The 19,897-nt window shown below is 40.7% G+C and overlaps 1 protein-coding gene across 4 annotated transcripts in view; it reads left to right on the forward strand.

The window, feature by feature from the left end:
• The first annotated feature begins 6,469 nt into the window (after positions 1–6,469).
• Positions 6,470–19,897, forward strand: part of CCDC85A (coiled-coil domain containing 85A) — a 141,316-nt gene continuing 127,888 nt past the window's right edge. For all 4 annotated transcript variants that reach the window (XM_026676724.2, XM_026676725.2, XM_026676723.2 and 1 more), the window contains exon 1: positions 6,470–8,209. In XM_026676724.2, the coding sequence (XP_026532509.1) occupies positions 7,961–8,209 (249 nt within the window). In that variant the 5' untranslated portion in view covers positions 6,470–7,960. The remainder of the gene's footprint in view (positions 8,210–19,897) is intronic.

Raw genomic sequence — 19,897 nt, forward strand, 5'->3', positions numbered from 1 at the left:
GTTGAAGTCCACAAGTCTTAAATTTGCCAAGTTTGAAGACCCTTGATCTACCATATGTCTCCACAGGCACATTCTTTTATTTCTTGCCTCCCACTAAAATGCTGAGATATTTTTAACCAGGACTTTCAGCAGCTAGTCTCCAGTCTCTTCTTGCTGCTTGCTCCTTGGCTAATCTGGTAGACTATGTTTTCTGTAGCAAGGGCACTCCTAAAGCTACCCACAGTCACAAGCAGAGATGCTTCAGACTATATAGAACCCTTCACGCTGAAATCAATCTAATTCCTTGCCTCACTTCCTTTCTTCTTTGATGAAAGACAGATTGGAATTTCTTTGGAACTTATTATGCTCCTTGAAACAACGGGGACATGAGCTTTGCCCTTGGTAACAGGAGGCCCTTGCCCTCCTGTCCTAATTGAATGTGGTTCTGGGCAAAAATTATCAAGCCAGATATTTGGTAATATGTAGTTCTTCCTTAGAAAGGCAACAGGGAGACAGGAATAAAAAAAAGATATAGAAAAAAGATATCAGGAAGTATGACTCTATCTCAATCAATCACTTCCTCCAGCTCATTTGCCTTTTGTTTCCAAGAAATTATGCTGAGGGAACGTGGCTGAAATCAAGAAGAAGATTGTCTACAAAATGCAACATTTTGGTGGTCAAGGGCCACAATTAACATTTTGGGGCTTAGGACCACAACTGGGAAGGAGTGTCTTTCTTTTTTTATTGTTGCTATGATATCACTTATATTACTTTTTCACATGTTCCCTTTCTCAGAATGGTAGGAAATTATGTTGTCAGTTTTTAGGAAATAGGTACAAAAAGCATCACTTTGCACAGGTAGGAAGCTCTAGGACCATACTGACTATGTATAAATATTAAGAGGCATGATTTAGTCTTGTCAACAAAGTATAGGGAAGTGATTTCATGACAAACACAGTGCAAATGCAGTTATATATCATTACCTAGGCCAAAAGGGCTAAAACATTTGTAAATTCAGAACAAGATAATACTCCAGTGGCTCAGATAAATGCTTCCCTAATTCATTAGAATATAAGGAGGATGAGGTTCAGCATAGTTAAACTAGTAAGATTCTGTCATAGCTAATCTCAATAAAAGTAGTTTTAGACTTTCTGTGGAGATAATTTCCTGGGCTAGTCTAATCAGTGGGATAATTCTAACTTAAATTCTAACTATTAGAAATAAGAGTCAGATCTGGAATCTCATTACCCCAACTCATTGTCTATTTAATTCATATTTCATAGAAACCTATGTTTAAATTCCAGATGAAAAAATAACACTGTAAGCAAACCGTAGGGTCTAATCTTCCCTTAGAACATGTGGATGTAAACCAGTCCAGCAGAAACCCAAGAGACAGAAAGAGATGGATAAGAGCTCTTGTGGAACCAAGCTGCAAACTCTTCTCAAACTCTCTAGGGTAAATTATCAGCCTTTCAAAATAATTATCTACTTAGCTATTTTAATTTCATGCCATCAGGTGTGCCTTTAGTAGATAGACACCAGGTTCCCAGAATTACTATCTAATTTGTATTTCAAAACCAATTACATTAATCAGTGTGAATTTTTTTAAATTTTTTTTTTTTTTGCTAAAAGAGGAAAAATTGTAATGTATTGATTTTTATAAGCATTTGATGATTTGATCTTTTAAATATAAGATCAAAATTCCTTATTGTATTTTCAGAAATGCCCACTATTTTAGTTCTTGCAGAAATCCAGGCACCAAAAAGATTCTAGACATTTTACTTGTACTTTTTGAATATTTATTTATTTAATTCAGTCTTCACAGTTTTGAACCATCATCTCTCTTAGAGACATAACATGTAAAATAAGTAAAAGGTGCAGCTCAATGGAAGATCTCTTACATAAGAATGTTTACATATAAGATATATAAATAATAAGCAGACAGTATATTTCTAAGAAGAAGCGTGCATATATTGAGTTTGCAATTAGAGGAGAAAATTGTCAAGATTTCTGTCCTTAAAAATGGTTGTCTACGACAAATGGATTTTAAAACAACATTCCTGCTCATGTCCTTTTCTGACTATAAGCTCATTGCCGCTTTCTTAACAGGGAATAGCATATTTACAATCCATAATTCCTTATTGTTATCAATGTTTATTATGATATATTGATGTTTTAATATGTGGAATATGTGGATCTGCTCTGGATTGAAAAGGGTATAAATTATGCAAAGAAACAGTTAAATAATGAGAACAGTGTGTTCTAAACCACTGTCTACATAGTTGTGATTTTTAGAAAATGTAACCATACTTAGCTGCAGGTTTCCTTACACAGATGCTCCTTAGATATGTTGGAGCATGACATGTGGGCTGGGATATCTGGGAGCTGTGATCTTCATGTGCATAAAGAACACCAATCTTGGGAAGGCTTATGCTAGATGAACATATGGAGCTGGGTGGTACTGTCTCAGTCTACTCCAATTTAGGTCTCTCGCTGATATCATTAGGCAATTCCACTTGCACTTCTGATTATAAATTGCTTGAGACAGAAGGAAAAACAAAGAGCAGATAGAAGATATTGCTTATATCTCCAAATAAACCTGGAAGCATTTGGTTAAGTTTTGGGGAAACCGGATACTGAGCTACATGACTATTTGATCTGATGCAATAGAACTTTCCTATTGTAAATTGATTCTGTCTTCCGCTGAATAAATTATTATTGCCAGTTACTTGATATCAATTGTAAACTCCTTTGTGCTAGCAATTAAAAATCCTGCACTTCACAGTAGCTCCTTCTGGATCATAGAAACGATTCTTATTTGTTCAGAGAGAAGAAAAGCATAATTTCTATTTGTAAGTGAATCTAAACAAGAATTGCAGAAGTTGGCAAAATCTGCAAAGGAATGAGTTAGAGAATCATATTAAGTAAAATTTAAAATCTATGCCTCTGGCTCTTTCTGTTTCTCTCATTTCAATTCAGTAGAGCTTGCTATCAACAAATATTTCCAGCCATAAAAAGCCTGTGCATGTAGAAATTTATCTTATTACAGAGATGGCTGGGCTAAAACTTTCATTCTAGCATGTTACATGAAAATACTTGGATTAAACAGCAGTACTACCTAAGGAAAAAGAACATTAACCCTTTCCCTGCTTCTCCCACTCAAACTTACTGTATTTGTGAAATAGGCTAACAAAGTGACTTCATGGAGCAAATTTAAGTTTTGAAAAAGGTGAGGAGAGCGACAGAAGTATATTAAAGCTCATACCTTTCAGTTAAAGCGGCATAAAGGGATCTGTAATTTTTTTAAAAAAACTTAAATTCCCAATATTTTGCCTCAGGTTCAACGTCTACACCCACTGGTATTTTTTTTTAAATGAAAATAAAATAGGAGATATTGATAGTGTTATATATTTAGACATTTAAAATATACAGCTATTTTAAATACAGCACTTGCAAATGGAAATTCGGAGAACTGGCAAATCGCACCACTGGCTGGCCCCTCCCCTTATTACTAAAATAGTAATAAATAAATACTGAACATTGCCTGCATTCTTTCTACCTTTACGAAATACAACAGCTATAAAGTTGTTACCAACAAAAGAAGCAACAAGAGTGAAATTTGCTGACAAATATTTTTTACATTCTTTTTTTAACTTGCAGTCAATAAATTTATTTAGCAGATGGCAATCTGTATTTGACAAAGTTGTTAAGGATACAGGAGCCAAAGCTGCTATGATTTGCAAGTCTAATAATTACTCTGGATATAATGCTCAAATGACTTTTTTCTAAACTTTTGATTTGTTCCATTAAATTAATTTTCCTCTTGATTCACAAGATGACACTGTAATTCTCAGTGGAATATTTGGGAACAAATGTAGATTACAAGAAGCATGTATTATTTATAATGTATTGGGGATGCAGATATTTAAACAGAATGAGAGAAATGATTAGTCACTCTTCAGAAACAATGAGTCCCCAATCAAATCTAAGGAAGAAAAAATATGAATAAATGAAAACAAAATTACAGGAGTCTTTATACTGCCTTTAGAAGCAAAAATGCACAAATCTTTAAAAGCAAAAATACGCAAGGGTCTGATTTTATTAAGCTAGGAGAACTGGGAGTTCAGTCCTAATTTGTTTCCTTATTAGAATTGCAATACTTTAATATTGTATAATATTATATTGCTCCAATAGTGGGAGCACTAAACTAATTTGAGCTGATTTTGGAAAAACTAAGCAAAATTCATACTTAGTACTTGAAGGGAGAGCCCCAGGAATTCCTGGGACTGTAGATTAGATTAGGAAACTGAAAAAAATATGAAAGTCCTTTCCATACCATTGCCCCCAAAATAATATGGACATGTCTGTTATCTACTCCACTAGGTAGATCAGATCAGAAAATCAACTCTATAGGAAGGCTAAAACTATATTTATTGAGACTAAATACAATAATTACAACAGAATTTGGCAACATTCTGCTGTTTTCCCCTCTTTCTTCTACTCTTTTGCCCGAGTTGCTTTGAAGAATTGCCTTATTGCTTTGGACTTAAAAATGTGTGCCTAGGCAAATTGTTACATATTTCCATCAAGATAATCTTCCTTGCTATTCAAACACAGAATTTACTCAAATCTTATAGCCTCACAGCTGCTTGAAGATACGAGTTTCTTTTGCCACTCATAATCAGGCCACTATCACACTGGCTTTCATGTTTAGCCTGCTTATGTTAAGGACTGTCATTCCATCCCAGGACTGCTAATGGAGCAGGCAGCATGTTGTGCATGAACTGCTGAAGATCTCTCGTTGTGATGGAAGACCAAAGCAAAAGTAGTGGACAGCCACATAGGTCATCATCCCATGACCTGGCTAGCATCAATTACTCCATTCATTGTAAAACCACATGCATTATAGCTATTTAAATCCAAAAGCCTTTTGCTTCTTATCCAAGGATAGAAGTAACCTGCAGGGACCAGTCTTCCTAGGAATCCTCGGTAAGTTTCAGCAACTTGCAAGGACACCTGAAAACCCCACTCTCTATATGGCTGCCCTCATTGTTCTCCACTTTGATGTGAGCTCATTGATTCTTCACCTGCATTTCTATCATACCAAGACTTAATCCCCTTCAATCTGTCCCTGCAATGAAATCATAAAACTACTTTGCATTTTGAATTAAGATGCCATTAAATGGGATAAAGACACATTTTTGAAATGGGATGACTCCCAGCTTCTTTTAACACTTCTTAGCAGGCAAGAGGATGTTGTTTTCAGAACTGTTTTCTGACTGTCCTGTTTGACCTATTTGTGACTGTGTTGTAGGGGCATTGGGGGGGAACCAGGGCTTCTCATGTTTATGCTTCTAAGTCTTTCCTTTCTCTAACTCTGCTCCATTTGCTGTTAAGTGCTTCTACTCTGTTGCTTTCAAGTCATTTAAACTGCTTTCTCAAAAGTTCATTCTCAAATTCTCAACAGAGCTTTCATTGCCGCAAAATACATGCATAAAACAGGCCTGCATCTTTGTCACAGAAACTAGCAATTGTTCAGGAGTCTGGTGTGTTAGTTCATTTCTGCACATGTGATTTATTGCATCTTCTACAGTCATTCAACTAACAATGTGCCAACCTAACAGCAATGTGGATAGGTTTTATCTTCATTCACAAATCCCTGAGTGATGCTATTAAGATATTATGCATCTCTACCAGTCAGCCTGATGGAAAGACACCCTAAGAAACTTGATACCTAACAAAATAGCAATACTTAAGGTCATTTGTGCAAAGAGAAATGAAAGATTCGACACTTTAAAGCACAGAGGAGTCAGTATTCCACTGTTTTGCATTTGCATTTTTTGGGGAAGACATTTTAAAGCGTCTTTTAAAAAGACATAAAACCTTGCTGGAGCAATAAGGCATTTAACGCAACAGCAGCGCCTTGCACCTTTGCAGGGAAATTTAGCAGAGACGGCAACGAACCGCCTGTGGAAAAACTTCCAAGGCACAAAAGATCGAAGGCAGGAGAGCGCAACTTCAGGACTTTTCTTTCTTTCCTTCTTCCAAGGCAAAACAATGACATCATTGCTTGGAGTGCCAGAATAATTGGCGGGGAATAGCATCGGCTTCAAGTTCGGGTGTTATGAAAAGCTGCCATATTCGGTCATTTTGAGAGGGAGTTTCAAAGCCTTATTTCATCCTCCGGGGGAGATTTGCATTACTTCACTGACTTCGCAGCATTGCAAGCCGGGTTTGCGGCACGTCCTCCTACTCATTCTGCAGAGGAAAACCACAGACTCCCCGCCGCCCTGAACGTCAATCTCGACCGACCTCTTTATGTAACGTTGCATTGGGGGGTTATTAAGCATCCCGGGTTTAAAATATACCAGCGGTCGCCGGGAGGTGGCGCCGTCGAGCTGCTCCGAGCTACCGGTTTATTCCCTCCCTCCAGGCTCGCACGTGGGCCGCCGCCTCCCGGGTGAAAAGCGGCAGCCTCCTGGCGCTCGCTCCACTCGCCTTTTGCAAAGTGAGCCATGCCGTCCGCGCTGCGGGTGCGGGGCCAGCGTAGACCCCGATGCACGCTCTGGACAGTTGGGGGAAGCGTCGGTTTCAGCAACAGCTCCCGACGCCACTGAAACGAGCCGTCGGTAACGGGCTTGCAGGGGCGAGGCAAGGCGCCGTGCAGAGGAACAAGTGGAAGAACGGTAGGAGGCTTTCCTCCCGAGGCGGAGGATGGTTGCGAGGGATGAGCCCAGTTGAGAAAAGGCGTCCGAGGGATGCCCCGTTATTCCTGAGCTGCTGCTGCTGCTGCTGCTGCTGCTGAAGTGGTGGAAGGTTTTGTGAGAGGTTTTTTTTTTTCCCCTTGGGCGGTGGGGCGCCGGGGGCTGTCTGCACCAACCCAACCACGCACTTCTCTGCCTCTGCTCCGGGATCCACCCAGTCCTTTTATCCCGGAGGTTTGGTGAGGGCACTTTATTTGCCCCTCTGCCCCGCCCCAGCCCGCCCGTCGCTCTCGGTGTGTGTGCTCGCCCTGGGTGCGTCGTCCAGACAGTTGTACTGTACTTTACTCTCTCCTCTCCTCCTTTCCGGGCTCTTGTTCTCAAATCGTCCCGGCTGCCCTGCCTTCTCCAAGCGAGAAAGGCGCGCCTTGTTCTCTGGGGAAAATACAAGTACCACCGCCAATGGAACCTGTTTTGCGACGGGCGCTTCGTGGGGCAAGGAAGCTACCGTTCCCATTGTATTTGGCTGGACGCCTGTGAGGGGGCCCCATCTCCGTTTTCCAGGGTCTTCTGGAGGGTGACTGGTCTTCTGGAGGGTGACTCGAATGCCGCTTTTTACAAGCTCCGATGTCAATTTCTATCCTTTGCCCCAGTCACTTGAGTGTACGCGTGGCTGTTCGTCCACGAAGAAGGACGCCGCCTCCCCGGTCCTCTGAAGGAAGACCACTTTGCCCGAAGGTGCCTCTGTGAACCGACAGAATTCCACGTTGAACTAAGGCTGAAGATTGTCGCTGGGCTGTAAAACTACCGGAACTCTCCTCCCCTCTCTGCTTAGCCTGCCTCGCTTGCCTCCACCTGGGAAAGATATCCAGGAGTGAAAGCGAAGGGTTTTGTTGACCTCAGAATGCTCCACTCCATCTTGGGAGACTCTCCTTTCTTCTGAACAAGAACTGGCAGAAGAAACTTTGGGGGAAGGAAGGGCTGCCATTTCTCTTTACACAAAAGCTCTTGTTGCTGGATTCTGAAAGCTGTTTGAATCTCCTGCAGACTCAGTTGCCTACCTGGCACACAGGAGCAATTGTTTTGGTCGAGGAAAGGGGTTATTTAAGGACCCTGGGGGATTGAGGGACAGGTCCTGCTTAAAGAAGAGACTTCAAGGGTACTCTTGCCTCATTTCACCTGCAGAGGTGCTCTGAGCAAGCTTGAGGATTTCCCCCCCAGGGCACTTGGAAGCTGCATCTTTCTTGCTGTGACATCAGGAAGAAACTTTGCCCACCAAAATGTCCAAAGTGGCGGCTTCCAGTGGAGCTGGAACCCCAGCAGCATCAGAGAGTTGTGGGGCAGGGCTGGCTGAAGACCTCTCTAAGGTGTCTGATGAGGACCTGCTGAAATGGAGCAAAGAAGATCTCATTCGTAGCCTTCGTAAAGCTGAGTCAGAGAAAGTGAGTGCCATGCTGGATCACAGCAACCTCATCCGGGAGGTCAACCGCCGCCTGCAGCTCCACCTGGGCGAGATCCGGGGACTTAAGGTAAAAGGATGCTTGCAGGAGAGGAAAATGGGAGGAAGGGAAAAAGCAAAGGCAGGGTGAGAAGATCTTCTGATCCTTGCAAATCACTATGCAGCTGTGTAGCCCCTTGCAGAAAATCCAGGACCATGTATAATGAAAAATGGTAGGGATGGGCAAACTAGAGAGAGATTTTGTTGTGAAAGATTGTTGTGTGTGCTTTTGTTCTGGTCCTCAAAACAAATGCCTAGAATTAAGTTTGTTTTTCTCCCCCCGGATTTCCCCCGGCTCAGGGAACCCAAAACCCCCCAAGGCGAAAGGGGGAAAACCCCCCCCCGCCCCCCCCCCCCCCCCTGTCCTACCTTATTCTTTTTTTTTCTTAAGTTCTCAACCAGGTAACATTGGGACTAATTAGCTAATCAATTGGCAAATTAAATAAAATAAATAAAATAGAATTCCTAGGCAGCATGTTAGAATAATAGCCACAGGACTAGGTTAGGAAAAATTGCTGAAAGCCCTTTGTAACATCTGAATGTTGAATTTTGGAAGCTGCATCTTTCTTGCTGTGATAAAAAACAAGTGGGTCCCACAAACTGCCTATCCCTACACAAAGTCAGATCATAAGTTAGTGAATATTGTTCAGGAGAACTTCCCTGTTGATTTAGCCTCATAGGGTGTCTTCTTCTCTCACACCTAAGGTTGTGAAAATAACCCACCATTGTTATTATGCCCTTGCGAGAAAATATTTCTTCGGATCCCGACTCAGATAAGAGACATAATATCAGAAGGTCCCTTGTCTGTTTGCAAGGTACATTTTAGTTCATAGTTTCTCAATCTCAGCAGCACTTTAAGATGCGTAGACTTCAACTCTCAGAATTTCCCAGCATAGTCTGCTAAACATACATTTTAATTATTATGTGTTGAGTATACATGCAGATATTCCATTGCTTGATCAGTGTAAGGAGTGGAGTGGATCTTGCTTTCAAACCTATACCTAGTTTTATTCATTTGGTTTACTGTAATTGTATACTGCCAGATTAAAAAGATGCTTCCTGGAGGTTTACATCCTAAAAACATAAAAACATGATAAACCTAAAATCAAAATAAAAGACAATATTTTTATGTATGTATGTATGTATGTGTCTGTGTTACACAGTGAAATGCTTAACATTGAGATTGTTACAGTATGTACTAAGTAAAGTATTTCTGTTGGTGTAAAGTGCTAGTTTCAATTTGTAGCTTATCCCATCCAAAAATATTTAGACAGCATAGCTTGAAAAGGTACCCTGTTTGCAACCAGGCAGAGTGGAATAGTTTACTGAGTTGCTGACGATTGTTTATATCATGCCTTCCAGGATACTGTCTTCTGAAGCAGCTTACAAATAGCAGAGAAATATTCTTGGCTGTTTTAAGTAATGTAATTCAAATAATGAAGGGTCCTTCCAACTGGAAAGTTGTTGTAAAAGGCCCTGTGGGAAGAACAGGAGGCAGCTCTTTAATAATACCCTCCCTGAGTGCTGCCTTATCTCCTGAGTCTTTTATACAGCGATTGCTGGTAGGTAGTCCTGAATCTGGAAAGGCCAGTCCAGTAGGAGAAGGTACTTGACCTGATCATAACTACCCCCTCAACAGTCCTCACCAATACACACCTAGCTGGATTTTGTTTTAGACCATTTCTGCAGCACTGATTTATAAAGGCTTCTAACACTTTGCAGCCATTGTTAAAGCAATATTAATCCTGTCCTCGCTATCTTCCTGAGTGTCAGGATAGATAAACCATGCTATAAAAGACTAACCGAGAAATAGCTTTAAACAGCTCCCTAAAAGTCTGTAATAGAGACAGTACTCTTTAAGTACCTTTGGCTGATCTTGGCTGGTTTGAAAAAGTTAAGCAGGATTGTAGATGATTAATATTTGGAAGGGAGTTCACAGGGAAATCTCAAGGCTATAGGCTAGGCGGTGAAGTTGCAAAAGCAGCAGCAAGAGTTTTCTGAAATTGGTGCAAAAAGTACAGAAGTCGAAGCTTGACTCAAGGAAGTATTTTCATTTTAGTCTATGGTGGGTAAGTACCAAACCAATTTTAGGAAAGGTAAGATAGGCCTGATCTGGTTAATTCTTAGTTGGGAGAATACCAATGTATTACACGTGGAATAACCTTGAATCAAGAAGGATCCTGTAGCAAAAGGATATGTCTGGGAAGTCATCAGGAGCTGAGATTTGTTTCAGGGAGTTTTCCCCCCTTTGTATATCTACATTATTTTTTGTGGTTGAAATGAAATTGGTAAACTACATGGGAATGAGACCTATCTTCCTTCCTCTTTTGAAAATGGTCTGATTCCTTAAAGGTCAAGAGGTTGTATTAATTATTAGTAAGCAAAAATTGTGAAATGGGAGGTATTAAAATATGTAAAGGTTTTTTTTTTTCCCCAAGGCAGCTTAGCAATCTTTTCTATAAGAATTGGCCATGTGGTAAGTGGCTTGCCTTTGCCTCCTCCAGGGAAGGAGAGGCCTTTCCCTAAACTCTTGGAGCATTTTCAGTACAGCCAGTTGAAGAGGTGTTTTAACGCAGTAAGTGACCTACGCTTGAAAATAAACTTCCTCGGAAATGTGATGTTACCTATCTCAGTGGGTAGCAATTTCACAGGATCAAATAGAGAAATGCCTTCCAATCAACTAGAGGAGGTTGTTCAGTTGAATATAGGGAGTGATGGATCATTAAGTGGCTTGTCGACCATGTGTGATAAACCAGGTAAGAATCCCAGCCAGGTGAGCTAATTATCCTTATAGAATTAATTGCATTAGTTGCATTAGATCAGGGGTGTCCAACCTTGGCAACTTTAAGACTTGTGGACTTCAACTCCCAGAATTCCTCAGCAAAGCTGGCTGGGAGTTGAACCACAAGTCTAAGCAGCCAGGACACCTGCATTAGATGATCTAATTCAGGGTCTCTAACCTTGGCAACTTTAAGACCTGTGGACTTCAACTCCCAGAATTCCTCAGCTAGCAAAGCTTGTAAAATTACATTGACAGGATCTTGCAAATCTGTAAGTACAATTCTCTACCTATCTTCTTTATAGCCCAAGAAACTAAGGAGAATCTCTTCTGAGCCTCTAGTGCTACCCACTCCCCAGTTGCAGACTATGTTATCTCTTACCTGACACTTCCCTGGCAGCACCTTTCTGCCCAATCTCCCAAGGTCTTTCCACATACTGTTACATCATTTTCCCCTTCATATCATCCTCCCCTCCTGAGTCTCCAGGGAGACAGATAGTGGTGCTGTGAAAACAGAATGTAGCTTGTGTGGCTCCTCTCATCTGCTGGTAACTCTCCAAGAACACATGAGGCATCCCCTAAATCAGGTGTACCAGTAGAGCTGTCCCTCCATTGGGAATTTGTTGGGCTTTCCCTCTCATGTCTGTGTACATTGCCTGCCTCATTTCCCATTGCTACCCCCAAGGCACCCTCTACCCTATGCAAGAATCCCTTCTGTTCATTTTGGTCAGTGCCAAACTCTGCAAGTCTGGTAGTTGGCAAGCATGGATTTATTTTATTTTGTTTTGAAAGGAGGAGTGCATGTCTCTTGCTGTCTCCATGACCTTTCCAATTCAGGTAGCTTTTTCAGTGTATCAAATATTTGACCCATTTTCCTTTTTGTTTACAGTCTAGCACCTACAGTCTAGCACTGCTTTCACCTCATACTGTTCCTTCCTGTATAGCAGAGTCCAGCAAGATGCCTCTTTTACTTGCAAAGATTGATGGAATATAGGGTGAAGTCTTCATTGATGCTGGCAGTTGCAACTGAAATGCTACTTGGTTTATTTGCTTAATCACTGGGACAAGGCCAATAAATTGTGAGTCTAGTTTCTTGGAAGACTTCTAAATTCTTTTGATCTGAATGGACTTTAGTTAAGTCCAGTAATGACTTCCAGTAAGTCATTATTGGACAACATTTTTTATTGCCAGGAACTCCTTCTGGAAAATATCATAGTTCCTTTATGCTGGGCAGGAGAATTCTGGAGTAAAAGGCACACTAAATTAAATCTCTCTTCTCGCCCCTTCTTTTTCCATATGGATCACAATTGCTTCTATGACCACATCTGAAGCATCTCTCTTCATTACAAAGGGTCAGAGTAGCTGAAGACCGAGAAGCAATGGTTTGTTTTAATTCTTGAAATGCTACCTGCTCTTGGGTTGACCAGAAGAATTGTTGGTCTTTTAAGAGCTGAGACAGTGGTTTTACATGGTCAGCAAAATTTGGGATGAATTTCCTGTAGAAATTAGTAAAGTCCAGAAAGCATTGTACCTCTTTCATATTACATGATGTGTGTGTGTATGTGCACACAACATGATAACATAGATTATCTTTGCTAGATCCTTCTGTATGCTTTCTGTGGAAATTCTGTTGCCCAGATACTTTAGTTGAGGTAGATCAAATGCACACTTCTCTAGTTTGACAAAAAACCTTATTCCATATTTTTTACAGTATGGTTCTGATACATGTGACATGAGAGGAAGGATCTTAAGAAATATGTCAACTAAGTATGCCATCACATACTTACCTAAAATGTTTGCAAATACGTTATTTATGAGTCTAGGAAAGCTCCACAATTAACCAATCTGAAAGGCATCTCTATGTATTTGAATTTGCTTATGAATTAAATACTCATGTCCTCCTTTTATTTTTATTATGTTGTAAGCACTTCTCAAGTCTACTTTTGTACAGATGTGAGCCTTCTGTAGCTGGTATAATAGATCTGGGATAAGTAGGAGTGGATAATGGTCTCTAATTGTCACTCTGCAGAGGTCTTTGTTGTAAGACAGCTGCCTCTTCTTCCCCAAACATATACATAAAGTAAATCCTTCCTTGTTCTATAACTTCTTATAAGTTATAATGGACCTTCCAAGAGGTACTTATGACTGGGTTCCAAAATTCCACACTCTTCCAAGTTCTGTATCTACATTTTGGGTACTTGGCAACCAGAACATTATTTATGGCTGTTTGCAATATTTCACAGTCAGCGTGACCAAAATCTGCAATGTTTTTGCCCAAACAGGCATTTAACTCATCTTTTCCATAGAAATTTTCCCTATAGAAAACAATGGATTTATTTGAGGACTGCACTGTTTGCTTAATGATCATCACAAAAAAAGTTTGTAAAATCTGGTTTGTCACCCTCATGACTTATTACTGTAAAAGACAGGCTACCTGTATTTGAGATGTTGGTGGTAGGTAAACTTGCACTACTTGTAAAGTGACACTGTTGTCATTTAGAGTAGCAATGTCAAACTCAAGGCCCAAGGAATGGCCCACGGAATGCTTAGATCTGGCCTGTGGGGCCACCCTGGAAACAGCAAAGGACCGGCCCATGGTGCCTCTACCAGTGAAAATGGAGCTTGAGGGCTCTGTTTTCGGCTGCAATGGCCTGCTGTAGCCCTCTGCCAGCAAAAACAGCTCGGGGAGGCTCTGTTTTCGCTGGCAGAGGGCTGCAGGAGGTCATTGTGACCAAAAATGGAGCCCAGGCGTGGCCTCCCTGAGCTCTGTTTTTGCTGGCAGAAGGCTGCAGAAGGCCATCGCAGCTGAAAACAGAGCCTTGAGTACAGTCGAGCTGGCCATGGCCACCCTACCCCCCAGATCAAACACAACCCTGATGCAGACTGAATGAAATTGAGTTTGACACCCCTGATTTAGAAGAAGGGAATGAGAACATCTCTTGTGCCCAACTTTTAACTGGATCATGCAGCTGAACGCCACTGGCCTGCCTGCCATAAATAGGTCATGTTGAGTTGGGAATGTATGGAACTGACCCTAGTCCTCTCCAGAGTTCTCCAGCATACTTCCATAGGAAGACAGAAGCCTTGTCTGGGCTCTACAGGTTGTGGCGCTGCCATGGGTTGGGGCAAGTTCTGCCTCAGCTGTTGTGTTAGTTATACGTTGGTATTCTGCAATTTGGTCATCTCGTCATCTCCTTGCTTCTAGTGTTGCAGCAAAATTTCTTCCAAATGCTCTGCAGATAGCACAGTTCTTTGAGAATAGAGAAGGTTTTTTTTTTGCGTCCCTTGATGTCTCACCATCCAGTTGCGGGCTTTATTGTTTTTCATCCGATTGTTCCCTTTGCTCAGTCCCCCAAGGTCTTTCCCACATCCCATTTCAGGGCCAATTTCCTTTTTTGCCTAACCTATTTTATAGATTTTATACATGAAAATTAAATGGGGTCAGGGAATTTACGCTTGCCATATTGGCCCATTTGGAAGAAGTACAGAATGTAATTACTTTTAGTAGTAATAATACTAATAAACTCCAGTAATTTCATATTGTTCTTTGAGAATATCCACCTAGGCTCTCCCTGTGACTTATACTATGTAATTGTATTTAGTAATAAATGAGTAATTTGGGAAAGATTGTGAACTTGGTAAAGGGTTAGCTTTTCTGCTGATAAAGCTTGTTATAAATACATCCCCCAAAGTGAATAGGACATCAATTTTAAAAGCTTTCTTCACATCATGCTTTCATACCTCCAAGTCAGAATCTTTTTTTTTTTTTAAAAAAGAAAGTAACAAAATGCCACTGTCACAACTTTTAGTAAAAATTTCCTGCCTGTGGTCACCTGGGGGCAAAATCAAATGCAAGTAAGTACAGATCTGGCTGATCCTCTGTATGCAGACCTTTAAGAATAGACTCTTGATGGAGAAAGCCTTTCCGGGCTTCAGCTGGAAGTCTTTCAGCCACACTATAATATATCAGAGAATGAATAGAACTGCATTCTGCTCCTGAGCTGTGGCTCTTTCCTCTTTTATAATACACCTTCTGTGCTGCTGTTTAGACCTTAGCATGCCTAATTTATGTCATAACTTGAAAAGTTTGGAAAAAAGTCTCTTTTTTTTTCATATCGTTACACTGACTCCCAGCTTCAGATGGGTTTATGAGAGGCAGATTATTTAGTTTTAATCCAATAAAAAGAATCAGGGAGAAAAAGCTGATTTTTTTCTAGGTGTCTGTCTCTCTGTCCATCCATCCACACATCCACATGCCCATTTTCTATCATAGATCATCTATCTATCTATCTATTGTCTGCTTGTCTGCCCGCCCGCCCATCCATTGATTCAACCATATATCCATCATTTCTCTCTAAGTCTAAGAATTAGCAATAGCACTTAGACTTATATACTGCTTTACAACGCTTTCCAGCCCTCTCTAAGCTGTTTAGAGAGTCAGCATATTGCCCCCAACAATTTTGGGTCCTCATTTTACCCACCTCAGAAGAATGGAAGGCTGAGTCAACCATGAGCCTAGGGGGATTTGAACTGTCAAATTGCAGACAGCTAGCTGACAGTCAGTAGAAATAGGCTGCAGTACTGCACTCTAACCACTGCGCCACTGAGACTCATATTGATCACTGTGATCTATTGATCACAGAAAGTCCAAATACGTATTGACTTCCATTCCTTTGCTTTTTTCTTAATCTAAAAATATTAAGCTATGAAATGTGTAGCTAAATAAAGGAAAAAGGCTGAGAAAGAAAAGCTAACCCCCCACCCCTTATTTCCTATCTCACAAACACCTGTTTTGGGCATGTTTTTAATTGGAAGTTGGGGTGAGAAAACTAATGGAAAGTGAAAAAGCAATTCAAGAAGGGAAAATTGAGCTGAAAGATAAATAGAAAAAAAAAAGAGAAAAATGCTTCATTTTTATTCTGCTTGGAAAAAAAGTATGTTTTGCATAACATATAAAAAAACCTGGATAAGTAGCTTTCCCCAACCAGATGTCTTCCAGATATGATAGATTTAGAATACTGACTAAATACTATGTAGCTTAACACAGTGATCCCCAACCTTTTTTACTCCGTGGCCCGGTATCCCCAACCTTTTTTATGGCGCGGCCCGGTACCGGCATTAGCTGGGCGCCGCCATCTTTTTTTTGATGAAAACGTGCTTCCGGTGAGCTTTCTACCGGAAAAGCTCACCGGAAGCCACGTGCTTCGGTGAGCTTTCTACCGGAAAGCTCACCGGAAGCACTTTCAAAAGATGGCGGCGCCCAGCAAGCCAGCGGCCCGGTAGGACTTGTTCCACGGACCGGTGATTGGGGACCCCTGGCTTAACACATCTGGAAGACTATATATACTGAAGTATGGGTGTATATCAAATCCTTAGGGAAAAAATAGGAATGATGCCACCACATCTTTGCATGTAATATTCAACTTTTGTTAGGAGGAATGTGTGGAACTATAGGATGCATAGAAATAGGCGTTCCTTGAGAAGAGGCTTCTGTTTTATTTTGAAATGGGACAAATTACCTATGAGTGCTAAGAGGACATCATGAAAATAGTACCATCCAAGTTTTCAGCAGACTGAAGCAATGATGGTAAGGTTAAATTCTTCCTTCAATACAGAAAATAGCTTGCAGGTTAAATTCCTCCTTTAGTACAGAAAATAGCTTGCATGTCCCTATAAAGCTGATGCTATGTGTATTTAGAAAATAATCCTACCCACTAAAGCAAAAATATTTATTTAACACCAGAAATAAGTCTTAGGAATAAAAGAGAAACCATCTTTTATCTTTTTAAAAAAATCAATTTTCTCCCCAGCCTTCTTCCCGGTTTCTTTTTACTTTCAAGACCAGCCATGGTATAAACTTCAGAAGGAACAATGAAAGAGGGAATTGATCCCAATTCTATTTTCTGTTCTCTTAATACCTACTATTGTACTGAAGAGGGAGGAAGAAAAAGATTGAGATTTTTATCAACTTCACAGCTGGAAGGAAAATTAAATACCTCTTATATGGGGAAGATGGGAAATCTACACAGATTTTTCTTCCTGAAGATAGGCAGTTGGATTTAACTTTAGTTCCTTATTTCTCTCAAATGAGTTTTCAGTGACTTTATTGACAAACCTTAGTCTGACTGCAAAACTGTTATGCAGTGATCCATTATGCTCAGGATCAGGTGATCCATCTTCACTGATTCTTAGTCCTCTTCTCCTAGAGTTCCTGTTGTCACCAGTTCTCTTGTACATTTTCTCTGTTGGTTAATAACAAGGAAAGAATAGCTAAACCTTTTATGCTTTCTTCCACTTTCTGGAGGGAGAAAATTGTCAGCAACATTTGTTTACAATTTTTGGAAAGATTATTTCACAAAATTTGTCTACCAACGGAATGGTTGCCTCCTCCGCCATCACTATTGTTATATGCCTCTGAAAGAGCTGCAGCTTATTGGAGATCATAATTTACCCCTTAATCAGGTAGGCAGTATTCACCATCAACAGTTTTTTTACTTTTATTTGTCACTCCATTTATTTCAACCCAGATTATTTCTAGAGTATCTTCAAGTTCCATTTGGATTTCTCATCAGATATGGATACTTTTAGCAAAGAGTGCACTTCCTACGCCCTTCTGTGCCTTCCATTTCTTTTGAACAAATGGTGTACTTAGATTGCTACTTTCTACTTATTGAAGTCATCTCACCAGGCCTCTGTTACTATACCCATTAAATATTTTAGTCTTCCTCTACAAGAAATTCAACCTCATCTTTAAAAATTTCACATACTGGACTATAGCATATAGATAATAGAGGCCATAAACTTTATGAACCAATGTGCTTTCTGATTTTTATTGAGTGGTTTAATAGGACTCATTACAGCCCACTCTAATCAGTGCTCATGTCTTTATCTGAAGTCTCTATTTTTCTTTACCCTACCTATAGATTCAAGGTAAATCTATCCTGGTCAACTCTGTTATGGTTTTACCAAAAATGTTGTTTACATTCCATATGCATTTCAGCCCATGACTCCTCTGTTTATCTCCTCCTTATCTCTCTCTTATCTCCCTATTATTCGGCCTGAAAAGCCTTGCAGAGGCTTTTTCCAAGCCTCTGGGAGGCCAAAAAAGGCCTCAAACCAGCTGAAAAATCAGCTGTGAGGCACAGTGCAGGTCAGGGGGTCAGAGGTCGGAGGTCGGGATTGCGTGTGCATGTGCAGGGGGCATGGGGGGGGCGGGCATTGCATTCTGGGTGCTGGCACGTGAGTGCGCGCGTGCTAATGCATGCACAATTTTTGGCACAGGAGCCCAAAAAGTTTAGCCACTATTGGCTTAGAGCCTACTTCATGTTTGAGGGCTTGCAAGCAATTTCTCAATATGATCTCTGCCTCTTATTTCTGATAGTTACTTTTATCACTTGGATTTCCTCCTTCATATAGTTAAATAGTCTTCATATAATATAGTTAAAATGATTGTTCTGTAAACATAACATTTTCCTCTGTAATATTAAAATTTAAATTTAGAGGTCTCTCTGAAACTACATCCAAGAATTGTCTCATACAGTAGTCATCTACCTACAGCCACAGTTCAGACTAAATCTTCTCTTTCCAAGTGAGGTGGTCATTAAATAAATTGTGACCAATTTTATACTTTTTTGCCATGGTAGTTAAGCGATTCACCATGGTTGTTAATTACGCAGTCATTAAATGTATCTGGCTTCCTTCATTGACTTTGCTTGTAACAAGCTATGTGGGAAGGTTGCAGATGATAGTTACGTAACCCTGGGATACTGCAATCATCATAAGAGGCATGCTGGTTGTCAAATGCCCAGGTTTTGATCGCATGACTGCAGGAATGCTGCAGTCTGCAAAATGCAAGGATCAGTTGTAAGTCACTTTACCATTGTAACTTGCTAAATAAATGGTTGTAAAATGTGGACTACTTGTAGAATCTCATCTCTGTTACCATCTGGCAAAGTAAATGCCATTCTAAGCAGATATCCCAGCCTTATGGTTTCTAGTTTTAAATGCAGTACTGAATGGGTAATCTACAGTTCCTCCTCCTTGCAGTCTTCCTGCCAGTCTCTAGTGCCAGACAGCAAGTTGCTGCCTCAAAGGTTTGACCCAACATTTTCTTGAGGGAGAGATGCTAACTTTGGTGTGTAGCAAAATGAGATTTCCCCAGTCCCTCTTTTTTTGTTCTTTTGGAAAGTGCAGTCAGAAAAAAGAGGAAAATATGTACCAAAGTTTTGGGGAGAAAAAGAGCACTAAGATTCTTCTCTAAATTCTGGTTAAAGTTGGACTTCACAGAAAGAAGGATTTTCCAACAAATTGCATTGAGATAACATCTGTTCAAGAGTTCTCCAGAGGAATAGGAAAAAGTTAAGTAGTTAAGTACCAAGTTTCTTTTTTCTTTATGTAATAGCTAATGCTGCATTGACTCTGGCAACTATTCTGTACAAGGATCACTGATAGTATTTTTATGTGCACATCAGAATGACCGGTAAACTGGAAAGTGGCCCGCATCTGACATCAGATCTGTCCAGTGGTGGGATTCAAATTTTTTTACTACTGGTTCTGTGGGCATGGCTTGGTGGGCGTGGCCATGTGACTGGGTGGGTGTGCTTTTTTTTGCTTTTTTGCAGCCCCCACCCATTTTTTGGCCCTTCTGAGCCTCAGAGGAGCCTCTAGGGGGGTGTTTTTGCTCCCCTAAAGCTCCTCTGAGACTCAGGAAGAAATAAAAACAGATCATGGGAGGGGCACGCAGCACTGCACCCCGCTCCGTTTTGGGAGCTTCCTGGCCTCAGAAGAGCCTCTGGGAGGGGCGTTTTTGTTCCCCTAAGACTCCTCTGAAGCTCAGGAAGGCAAAAAATGGGGAGTGCTGAGCCATTTTTGCCTTCCTGGGCCTCAGCAAGGGGAATCCCGGCACAGCTGATCTATGTACAGCTGATTGTTGGGAGGGGA

The sequence above is a fragment of the Notechis scutatus genome, chromosome 1 (assembly GCF_049901735.1).
Source record: "Notechis scutatus isolate UNSWTSFEM ecotype Mainland chromosome 1, rNotScu1.2, whole genome shotgun sequence".
Taxonomy (NCBI): domain Eukaryota; kingdom Metazoa; phylum Chordata; class Lepidosauria; order Squamata; family Elapidae; genus Notechis; species Notechis scutatus.